We start from the raw sequence: 12,901 nt of genomic DNA on the forward strand, positions 1-12,901 counted from the left end.
CTCCTCTCCCTCTCCTCTCCCCTCCCCTCCCCTCTCCCCTCCCCCCTCCTCTCCCCTCTCCCCTCCCCCCCTCCTCTCCTCCCCCTCCTCTCCCCTCTCCTCTCCTCTCCCCTCCCCTCCCTCCTCTCCTCTCAGGTCCCTGTAGCGGTGAAGTCCCTCAGAAGCAGCATGTCCAAACAGGCCGACACGCTGACAGACTTCCTGCAGGAGGTGACCACCATGCAGTCCCTGGACCACTGCAACATCATCCGGCTGTACGGCGTGGTGCTGACGCAGCCCCTCAAGATGGTAACGTGTGCCACGGGACGGTCCGGCATCAGGGCGGGTAGACGGGGACGCACCGATACCGCTATTGACCCATCTCAGACTCCACCCTCTTTTCTTGATCCTCCAATCACAACCGTTGCTTCAGACGAAGTCTGTCTGAGGAAAGCCACAGTTGCAATCGGAGGATCAAGAATCAAGAAGAACAATGTTATCATTTTGGCTCTGTACACCACCGCAATGGATTTTAAAATTAAACAATCAAGATGTGCTGTAAGTACAGACTTTAAGCTTTAATTTGAGGGTATTTACATCCAGATCAGGTGAACGGTGTAGGAATTACAACACTTTCTATATGTGCCTCCTCCTTTTTAAGGGACCAAAAGTAATTGGCTGCACAGTTGTCACACGGTCGGGTGTTATTCCCTGACTGACACGCCTCCCTATGGACCTGTACATGCTGCCACCTCACACTACTGTACATGCTGCCACCTCACACTACTGTACATGCTGCCACCTCACACTACTGTACATGCTGCCACCTCACACTACTGTACATGCTGCCACCTCACACTACTGTACATGCTGCCACCTCACACTACTGTACATGCTGCCACCTCACACTACTGTACATGCTGCCACCTCACACTACTGTACATGCTGCCACCTCACACTATCAACCTGTTCGCTGTATACATCAGACTCAGTGTGCGCCCGTCACCGGGGCAGAAATGAACGTAAATCCTGGTCAGAACAACGGGGCAGACTACAATATATTTGCATGTGTTAGCCATGCTAGTGATCAAAACAATCAATCCATGCCAACTCTAGATAATGTAAAAGGTGAAAGACTCACACTCACAGCCATGCTGCTGATTTGGCTAAATGACATCCAGACGTTTTCGTTTGAAACAACTGTTAGTCAGGGGGGTGTCGTGGTGTCTCCATAGAGCTCCATTATACTGTTAGTCAGGGGAGTGTCGTGGTTTCTCCATAGAGCCCCGTCGTACTTCTTTTAGCAGCTCGCGCAGGTCCGGGGCAACTTAGTCACGTGACTCAGTCGGTGTTGCTGATTGGCTTGAACACGGTATGTTTGTAAACGGCGAACAGGTCTATATATGAACTTTGGCCAGAAGCAGCCGTTTGCATTTCAGGTGCAGTTATTCACAGCAGGGCCTCACACAGGCAGGTGGTTTCAGGTGCAGTTATTCACAGCAGGGCCTCACACAGGCAGGTGGTTTCAGGTGCAGTTATTCACAGCAGGGCCTCACACAGCGGGGCCTCACACAGCAGGGCCTCACACAGCGGGGCCTCACACAGGGGCCTCACACAGGCAGGTGGTTTCAGGTGCAGTTATTCACAGCAGGGCCTCACACAGGCAGGTGGTTTCAGGTGCAGTTATTCACAGCAGGGCCTCACACAGGCAGGTGGTTTCTGAACCTTCTAGAAATCTTATGAGGATAAATCATTTTGACAATCAAATCCTTAGGGCTGTACCGAATGTCATTTTCTTTTACATTGGAAGCTTCTATTGAAGTTTTGAATGTCTGTCGTCATATTTTATAACATAATCATAAAAAATTATTATTAGTCAACATAAATAATCCAATAAGGGCACGGTTGGTACGAAAGTGATTGTGACGTCTTGATGGAGCGCCAAGCGGATGCAGATAGGTTGCATCATTTATGATCAATGTTTTATTGTAGGAGATGGGAAATCACGACCAGAGAGAGTAACGTTTCTTTGACCACAGTGTGCGTCATTTATTAGCATAGCGTGCATTCCACAACAAACCAAGCAAAGAGTTCATATGGCCGCTCTAGCTACCCACAATGCCCCGTGTCCTTAAAGTGACAGTGTAGGTGGATTATGTCCAGTCTGCGTCTATTCGAAACCCAAACGGTGCATGCTTCCGCGTTCGCGTTTTGCGCTCTGATTGGCCACTGATGTTTCTGGTCGCACCAATCGTGTGACGGCAAGTTCTTTCGACGGTTAAGCTTAGGCACTCTTTCGAAGTTGGTTAAGGTTAGAGTTTGTCTTAGAGCAGGGCGATAGAACGCCAGCCATGATTCCAAACTCTAACCTTGACCAACTTCGAAAGAGTCGCCTAAGCTTAACCAGTGATAAACTAGGCGTTAGGTAGTTTGCTGCTGTTCGAGGCGGAAATGGGCGCGTCACGCGATTGGGCGCACATGTCACATGACCAGAAACGTCAGTGGCCAATCAGATCGCACCAGAAACGGCAGTGGCCAATAAGATTCGCAAAACGCGAACGCGGAAGCATGCACCGTTTGGGTTTCGAATAGACGCGTCCAGTCCATGTAACTGCCCACTACATATGTCCCCCCAGAATTCACCCTACTAACTAAAAAAACGGGTCGGTAAACGGACCTCCCGACCATAACGGCTCCGAACAACTGGAGCCGGCATATGAGCTACCGTGGGACCCCCTGGGGCCTTGCGGTGGCGAGGAGGGCAAAGGGCAAGGTGCCTAATGGGCGGTGAGGGACTCATATTTTCAGGGTGACGAGGTTTAACACGGGGAGGTCGCCCTCGCCGCGGGGGCTGAGCGAGTGCCACGGGGTGATCCACATCCAAGTGAGCTGACTTAAGCCGGTCCACTGAGACATGTTCTGGTTTACCGCCAATGTCCACCACGAAGGTCTTACTTCCCGTCTGTAGGACCCGAAACGGGCCATCGTAGGGGGGTTGAAAGGACCCGCGGTGGGCATCGTGCCGTATGAACACATATTCCGTCGCCTGGAGGCCGGGTGGAACACGAGTCTGTGGCAAACCATGCTGCGAGGTGGGGACCGGCACAAATGCCCTAGCGTTCTCCAAGAGTGAAACGCGCTGCTGGGTCGCAGACCAGGGGTCTGTGGTGTCGGGTAAAAACTCCCCGGGGACCCGCAGCGGTTGGCCATAGACCAGCTCAGCCGACGATGACTGGAGATCCTCCTTGGGGGTCGGTCCTGAGACCCAACATGACCCACGGGAGCCTGTCGACCCAACTACCATCGCTAAGGGTAGCTCGGAGAGAGGCCTTCATGGGCCGGTGAAACCGCTCACACAAACCGTTAGCCTGTGGGTGATAAGCGGTAGTGCGGTGCAGTCTCACACCCAAGTTTCTGCCAATCTCAGACCAAAGCTCTGAGGTGAACTGAGGTCCGCGGTCCGACGAAAGGTCAGACGGAGCACCGAACCGGGCCACCCACGTATATATAAACGCCCGAGATCAGTGGACGTTGTGGCTGACAGCGGAACGGCCTCTGGCCACCGAGTGGTTCTGTCCACCATCGTGAGGAGGTATGTGAAACCATGCGATGGGGGCAATGGACCCACCAGGTCCACATTCACATGGTCAAACCTTCTTTCGGGCACGGAGAACTGGGCCAAGGGAGCTTTAATGTGGCGGTGTAGCTTAGCGCACTGGCACATCACACAGGTCTTAACCCACCCGCTCACATCCTTTTTCAGCCCGTGCCAAATGAACTTGGCTGCCACCTGTTTTTGAGATGCCCTGTTTCCGGGGTGAGAGAGACCATGTATGATATCAAAAACATGACGTCTCCAACTGCTGGGCACAACCGGTCACGGCCGTCCTGTGGAAACGTCGCACAGGAGTGTGCCGTTAGCCTCATTAAATGCCACATCCTCCAGCCTGAGTGCTGTGATGGCCGTCCTGTAGGCCTGAACGTCCAGGTCGGAAACCTGGTCTGAGGCCATGCGTGCATAGTCTAAACCAACATGGACGGCCCCGACTAAGGCCCGAGAGAGACAGTCTGCCACTAGATTGTCCCTGCCTGCGACGTGCTGAATATCCGTAGTAAACTCTGAGATATATGCCAGATGCCTCTGCTGACGGGCAGACCATGGCTCAGTCACTTTGGCCATAGCAAATGCCAGTGGCTTGTGGTCTACAAACGCTGTGAACGAACAAGCCTCCAGCAGGGAACGGAAATGCCGCACGGCCAGATAGAGGGCGAGGAGCTCCCTATCAAAAGTGCTATATTTGCACTCATTAGGTCGAAGCTGCCGGCTAAAAAACGAAAGTGGCTGCCAAGCCCCACTCACCCGCTGTTCGTATACCGCTCCAACAGCATAGTCTGAAGCATCAGTGGTGATGGCAACAGGGACGTTGGGAAGTGGGTGTGCCAGCCTGGTATTGGCCAGGGCGGTTTTAGTATCGACAAACACCTTGCGTCTCTCGTCCGTCCAGTCCACCACATGTTTGGCGATTTTACCCCTGAAAGCCTCGTACAGAGGTCGCATTAGCTGAGCAGCCCGGGGGACAAACCGATGGTAAAAATTACCATGCCAAGGAACTGTTGCAGAGCCTTGATGGTGGGTGGCAGTGGAAAATTTGCTATGGCGTCAACCTTAGATGGGAGGGGAACTGCACCATCTTTGGTGACGTGGTGCCCGAGGAAATCGATCCCAGACAGCCCAAACTGGCATTTAGCTGGGTTAACTATGAGCCCATGCTGACTGAGTCGGTGGAAAAGGGTCCTGAGATGGGACAAGTGCTCTGCCCTGGAGGTACTGGCGACTAAGATGTCATCTAAGTAGACAAACAAAAAAGGCAGGTCCCGTAACACAGAGTCCATCAAGCGCTGGAATGTCTGTGCTGCGTTTTTAAGCCCAAATGGCATGCGCAAGAACTCAAATAAACCAAAGGGAGTAATCACCGCCGTCTTAGGGATGTCCGCTGGGTGGACCGGCACCTGGTGGTAACCTCGAACTAAATCTATTTTTGAAAATATGAGTTTCCGGGCCAGGTGGGTGGAAGAATCCTGAATATGTGGAACCGGGTATCGGTCTGGTGTAGTTACCTCGTTAAGGCGACGAACAAATGAATGAACAAAAGGTGGTGGCATCGATCAAGCGATTGTTCCTGACATCCACCAACAATCCATAAGCACACAAGAAAATCAGCACCCAGCAGGGGCACAGACACATCAGCAGTGATGAAGTCCCAGCTAAACCGCCGCTCACCAAAACACAGCTCCACTAGCCTGCTGCCATACTTGCAGGGATTGTAGTACCATTGGCAGCTTCCATAGGGAGCCCATGTCCGTCGGCCAGGGTGTCCATCCTTGACGCAGGCAGCACGCTTCTCTGTGCCCCTGTGTCGCACATGAAACGCCTGCCTGAGATGGTGTCCCGAATAAACAGTAGCCCGCCGGCCCCACCAACGCTCATGGCCACTGTTGAGCGCCGGCCCGGGCGTTTCCCGGCCCCTTGTAAGTACATGGGGCAGGGTTAGAAATTAAAAAAAAATGTCAAGGGCTTTTTTTTGCCCCCCTTAATTGATTTTTTTGTATTTCGGGGGCACAACATTTTTATAATGAAAATTAACAAAGATTATAAAACATTGTTGACACTTTTTTTTTACAGTCTTCGTCCCTATGTTTGATAACGTAATGTTAATGTCGCCATATATAGGGCTCTACGCTAACCTTTTTCCCAAGGAGCACATGTGCTCCTAAATAAAATGTTAATAAATAAAATCTAAATACAAATTTAGGAGCACACAGAAATTTAGGAGCACAGTGACAATTGTTCAAGTAACACACACACACACACACACACACACACACACACACACACACACACACACACGATGTGTGACATGGCTTGGTTTCATGTTTTGAGGTACCTTCAATTATCTGTAAATAATACATCTAAATAGATTAAATATGATTGTCCCTGAGGGCAAGTTGTGTTGTTGTCTTCATATATCTTACAAATAGCAGACGTATAGCCGGTTGCCTTTGGATCAATGAATGTCTAATATTGAATAATATTATTAGCTATTTTATTTTTAACATCCCTAATTCCAACAGTCAAGAGGCTTGTTTCAAATTGATACATGAAAAACCCCACACATGCAACGTTTGTGAGTATAGGCTCTGGCCAGATCGATCAATGAAATACGTTGCACGCTCAGCGCTGTGGAATGAAGGAAATGCGCATCGGGATCGGATTTGGATGTTATTCTTTGGAGTTGTGTTACAAATGGAACGGTCTTTCCCCGCCGAACACAAGTTACTTAACGTTACACAGGTCGCGCTATGCAGATGCTTAGCTTGCTAACGTTAAGATAGCAGTGTAACTTAATGTGTCTGTGTTCGCAGCACCTCTCAAGCACCCTGTAACACGCAGCGGGCCCGCCTCCCTCCCTCTTGGCATTCCACCCAAAAACTGAATTTCAGTCCAGTTTCTGAACTATTAACAGCGGAGCTGTTTTGTAATCTTCACTCGTCTCACACACTGTCTGCAAGTAAATGATTTTTCCGGTTCGCACACACACATATTATTAGGGGCAAATACGAGGGAAATGCTCGCACTGTAGAGCATATATATAATTATATATATAATTAGTAAACTGTCGGGTTTTTCTTGCCCCCCTTAACTGATTTTCGAGGGCATTTGGTCAATTCTCGAGGGCATTTTGCGCCAAGCCCCCGTTAATTTCGAACCCTGACATGGGGGACGGCATTGGTTAGCCCTGGCTCCATACTTTGTGTGAAAGAAACACCAGCCAGTGTCTCTCCCTCGCCGGCGAGGGGCTGCCACCGCAGCAGCGACGGTATCATCCCCATGGTGAGAGGAAGAGGGTTGGTCATGGTAGAAAAAAATAATTAAAATGTTGATTTAGAATTTGAATGTCAAGGTTATGAATGAAGCTTCGAACTGTTCGGTAAAGCCCTACAACCCCCCCCCCCCCCCCCCCAGGTGACCGAGCTGGCGACCCTGGGCTCCCTGTACGACACCCTGCGCTCTCGCCAGTACGAGTTTCCTCTGCTGCGCCTCTGGGTGTTTGCCACGCAGATCGCCGCGGGCATGGAGTATCTGGAGGGGCGCCGGTTCATCCACAGGGACCTGGCCGCCCGCAACGTCCTGCTGGCCTCCAAGGAGCTGGTCAAGATCGGGGACTTCGGCCTGATGCGCGGCCTGAGCCAGGAGACCGACCACTACGTCATGGCCGCGCACCGGCGCATCCCCTTCGCATGGTGAGGCTCGTGTGGGACGCGGGACGCACCGGTGGTTCTCGGGGTTCTCTTGAGGAGGTTCCAGGATCTGGACATGTGCTAAATGGGAGATTCCATTCTGACTTGGAAAAGGGGGAAATATTTTTGTGGAGGCTCACTATTTTGCCAGTTTTTTTTTAATGTGTTGTTGAGCAGCTCCACCTCTCCTCTCTCCTCTCACTCCCCCTCTCTCCCTCCTCTCTCTCCTCTCCCTTCCTCTCTCCTCTCTCCTCTCACTCCCTCTCTCTCCCTCCTCTCTCTCCTCTCCCTTCCTCTCTCCTCTCTCTCCCTCCTGCTCTCCTCTCTCCTCTCTCCCTTCCTCTCCTCTCCTTCCCCCTCCTCTCTCCTCTCTCCCCCCTCCTCTCTCCTCTCTCCCCTCTCCTCTCCTCTCTCTCCCTTCCTCTCTCCTCTTCCCCTCTCTCCTCTCCCCCCTCTCCTCTCCTCTCCTCTCTCCTCTCCCCCCTCCCCTCCTCTCCTCTCTCTCCCCTCCTCTCTCCTCTCCTCTCCTCTCTCTCCCTTCCTCTCTCCTCTTCCTCTCTCTCCCTCCATCTCTCCTCTCCCCCTCTCTCTCCTCTCCCCCCTCTCCCTCTCTCTCCTCTCTCTCCTCTCCGCCCCTCCTCTCCTCTCCTCCCTCTCCCCCCTCTCCCTCCCTCTCCTCCCCTCTCTCTCCCCTCTCCCCTCTCTCTCCCCTCCTCTCCCCTCCTCTCTCCTCTCTCTCCTCTCTCTCCCCTCCTCTCTCCTCTCTCTCCCCTCTCCCCCCTCTCCTCCCCTCTCTCCCCTTTCTCCTCTCTCTCCCCTCCTCTCCCCTCCTCTCTCCTCTCTCTCCTCTCTCCTCTCTCTCCCCTCTCCTCTCCCTCTCTCTCCTCTCTCCCCCCTCTCTCTCCTCTCTCCCCCCTCTCTCTCCTCTCCCTCTCTCTTCTCTCTCCCCTCCTCCTCTCCCTCCCTCTCCTCTCCCCCCTCCACCCCCTCCCCTCCTCCTCCCCCCCCCTCCTCTCTCCAGGTGTGCTCCAGAGAGTCTTCGTGTGGGCTCCTTCTCTCATGCCTCAGACGTGTGGATGTTTGGGATCACCCTGTGGGAGATGTTCACCTACTGCGAGGAGCCGTGGCTGGGCCTGTCTGGCAGACAGGTGTGTCTGTCTGTCTGTCTGTCTGCCTGCCTGCCTGCCTGCCTGCCTGCCTGCCTGCCTGCCTGCCTGCCTGCCTGCCTGCCTGCCTGCCTGCCTGCCTGCCTGCCTGCTTGTCTATCTGCTTGTCTGTCTCCTTTTCTGTGTGTGTATGTTCTGAATATTAATCTCACGTTCACATTTAATTCTAAAATTAAATGTCCCCCATATAAAAAATGTGAGACATAATCTTACAAACTGATTACAGACATGAAAGAAGAGGTGACTGTGTTTCCAAAATATTAATATAACATAATAAACGTAAAATATATTTAGAGCTGGAAAACACTGCGGTTCCATAGCCTGAAGTCTTATGTAGTACAGGTCCAAATTAGATAGAAATCTGTTCAGAAATGGGTCTTTGAGAGACGTCAGAGTAAAACCGGCAACAAAATCCAAAATCCATTTCCTCATCCACCGTTCATTATTTTTTTTAGTTTTTTGATATAATTTCATGGCCGTTCATTCTGAAGTGTGATTCACTTCTCGTTTTTGCTCGTCAACTTTCACCTACTTCCTGTATTTGCACCCCCCCCCCCCCCCCCCCCCCATGTGGGGTATTGTTGGAAAGGTACACTTATTGGCTACAATGCTGACCAATAATTTTTGCCATAAGCGGATGATTGTCAGTTCTGGAGTGTCCGGAGTAATAATGGATGTAGAGCAGTGGTCTCAAACTCAATTTACCTGGGGGCCGCTGGAGGTAGAGTCTGGGTGAGGCTGGGCTGCATCAAATGCAGACACACACTGCATCAAATATTATATATATTTGATATTTTTTTTGCAAAATCAACTCTGCCTCTCTTTGTTAACTACAACAAGCAATGCTGTTTGTTATTTAATATGAGGTCGGACTCTGCACTGACAGATTTGTGTTCATTGTGCTGTGCCTTTCGACCGATTAGTCGACTAATAGGGGTCAGCCCTGGTTGAAACCCACGATGGGGTGGGAGGATATTCTGGACAAACGTACTAGGGGTGTAAAGGTACACGTATCAGTACCGAACCGTTTCAGTGTGTACCGTACCGTACCGAACGGCTGTGTAGTGTACCGAACGAATACAGCGGTATGTTAACCACTAACCACCGCCCACCGGGGGCTGTTTTTTTCCACAATCTAATATAATTATTATTATAATTTTTTTTCTTTACAAGGCTTATTAATTTCAATATAGAATATTCGTTGAGTACAATTAGTCGAATACAAAAAAAAATTCAAATTTTCAAATTCAAATTTTTTATTTTTTTTATCATTCTTTCCAAAAGAAAAGAGGCCTAGAAGCGTGGCTAACGCTAATGGCGCGCATACCAGAGGCTAACTGCCTACGAAAACAGGCACAGAGGCACTGAAAGAGGATTTCACCCATCTAATGAACATACTAGACTAGACAAATATCAAGATGTATCCATCAGTGGACCAATTGCATCGACCAATAGTCGACTAACGGCAAATTTTGGCCAATCATAGTCGACCATCCAAATCCTTAGTCGGGGACAGCCCTAGTTTCAACACAATCTATGACTCATGACTGTAGTGTCTCTGTTCATTAACCCTGTGTTTCCCTGTGTGTCTGCAGATCCTGTGGAGCGTGAGGGTTAGGGTTAACCCTGTGTTTCCCTGTGTGTCTGCAGATCCTGTGGCGTGTGGAGCGTGAGGGTTAGGGTTAGGGTTAACCCTGTGTTTCCCTGTGTGTCTGCAGATCCTGTGGAGCGTGAGGGTTAGGGTTAGGGTTAACCCTGTGTTTCCCTGTGTGTCTGCAGATCCTGTGGCGTGTGGAGCGTGAGGGCGAGCGGCTGGAGAGGCCCCCAGACTGCCCCCAGGAGCTGCAGCTGGTGATGAGGAGGTGCTGGGCCTGTAGCCCCACAGACAGACCCACCTTCTCAGAGCTCACCAAGATGGTGGCGGAGGTCAGCTAAACATACTGTACATACAATACATATATACATACGTACATGCAATACATACATACATACATACATACATACATACATACATACATGCAATACATACATACATACATACATACATACATACATACATACATACATACATACATACATGCAATACATACATACATATATACATACATGCATATGTACGTACATGCAATACATACATACATGCAATACATACATACATACATACATACATACATACATACATACATACATACATACATACATACATACATACATACATACATGCAATACATACATACATACATACATGCAATACATACATACATATATACATACATGCATATGTACGTACATGCAATACATACATACATACATGCAATACATACATACCGTAATTCCTCTAATAGTAACCCCGGCTTGTATTTGTTTCAACTGTAGCGGGTACCAGGCTTGTATTAGTGTAGCGGGTACCAGGCTTGTATTAGGAGGAGGCCTGTATAAGAGGGAGGCCTATATTTCAAATTTTCAAACGGATCATAATGAATAAATCAACATTTTGTGTCAGTTTGAACCCAGTAAAATGTACTGGGTTCATTTATTGAAACCAAGTACTGTATGAAATAGTAAACCGTGCAATTACAGGTGGTCACTGGTCATTTCAACGTTTTCAAAGTGAAAACAAGTAACTAGCTCAGTATGCAGCTCAGTATATTAGTAACCCGGCTTGTATTAGGAGGCCGGCTTATAATTGCTTAGCTCAAGAGCGCACCCGGCCATTAATAGAGACCCGGCTTGTATTTGAGACCCGGTTACTATTAGAGGAATTACGGTAGTCAAGTCAAGAGTTTTATTTGTCACGGCATACAAGTATACAATGAAATGCGGGGGGTCTTGCCCACAACGATTGTGCATAATACAATAATAATATATAACTAGACAATTCCGCGCGGGGGAAATTGTGAAAGTGTGGGTGACGCCTGTGCACCGCCGGCCAACGGGGGAGAGGGTCTCTCGCGAGTCTCTATGACAAACGGTTCAAAGGATACAAAAAGGGGGCGCGGCCTAAGGATCGGGGGAGTGGTCAACATAGACCAATCAAAGAGGATATCCCTACTGAGTGCAATGACACAACCCGCAACACTATTACACTATTACACAATATTACACTATTACACACTATTACACACTATTACACACTATTACACTATTACACACTATTACACACTATTACACACTATTACACTATTACACACTATTACACTATTACACTATTACACACTATTACACTATTACACACTATTACACTATTACACACTATTGCACTATTACACTATTACACTATTACACACTATTACACTATTACACACTATTACACACTATTACACTATTACACTATTACACACTATTACACTATTACACACTATTACACTATTACACACTATTACACTATTACACACTATAACACTATTACACTATTACACACTATTACACTATTACACACTATTGCACTATTACACTATTACACTATTACACACTATTACACTATTACACTATTACACACTATTACACTATTACACACTATTACACTATTACACACTATTACACTATTCCACTATTACACTATTACACACTATTACACACTATTACACTATTACACTATTACACACTATTACACTATTACACTATTACACACTATTACACACTATTACACTATTACACACTATTACACACTATTACACTATTACACACTATTACACACTATTACACACTATTACACTATTACACTATTACACACTATTACACTATTACACACTATTACACTATTACACACTATTACACTACACTATTACACACTATTACACTATTACACACTATTACACTATTACACTATTACACACTATTACACTATTACACACTATCACACTATTACACTATTACACACTATTACACTATTACACACTATTACACTATTACACTATTACACTATTACACACTATTACACTATTACACACTATTACACTATTACACACTATTACACTGAGTACAATGGCACAATCCGCAAGTCTCTACGACAAACGGTTCAAGAGATACATTTACATTTACATTACATTTAGTCATTTAGCTGACGCTTTTATCCAAAGCGACTTACAAGTTCTGTACGACAAGCCATCAGGAAGGGCACAACTCTATCAGCTGAGCAACAATGTTCATCAAAGTGTTGAGTGCTACAGTGTAGGTTAGTTTATTAGGACAAGTGCATAACAGTACGGTTAGTTAGGGTTAGATTTTTTTTTTTTTTTTTTTTTTTTCTTCGGATAATGGTTGAAGAAGTGCGTCTTTAGTCGACGGCGAAAGATTGGACGTGATTCGGCTGTCCTAACTGGGGTGGGTAGTTCATTCCACCATTGTGGGGCAAGGACTGAGAATAGGCGACTTCTCTTTGATGACCCTCCCGGAGCTTGGATAGGAGTAGGTCTGAGGCGGCCAGAAGATGCAGAGCGTAGGGGTCTTGAGGGTGT

General features: G+C 48.2%; 1 protein-coding gene across 1 annotated transcript in view; it reads left to right on the top strand.

The window, feature by feature from the left end:
- The window catches only part of tnk1 (tyrosine kinase, non-receptor, 1), a 135,611-nt gene that overhangs the window by 29,449 nt on the left and 93,261 nt on the right, over window positions 1–12,901 (top strand). Inside the window, exons 5-8 of the mRNA XM_084312919.1 lie at window positions 136–288; window positions 7,004–7,281; window positions 8,300–8,426; window positions 10,224–10,370. Coding sequence (XP_084169045.1) covers window positions 136–288; window positions 7,004–7,281; window positions 8,300–8,426; window positions 10,224–10,370 — 705 coding nt within the window. The remainder of the gene's footprint in view (window positions 1–135; window positions 289–7,003; window positions 7,282–8,299; window positions 8,427–10,223; window positions 10,371–12,901) is intronic.

This window comes from Notolepis coatsorum (assembly GCF_963971535.1).
Source record: "Notolepis coatsorum genome assembly, chromosome: 4".
In the NCBI taxonomy this organism is placed as follows: domain Eukaryota; kingdom Metazoa; phylum Chordata; class Actinopteri; order Aulopiformes; family Paralepididae; genus Notolepis; species Notolepis coatsorum.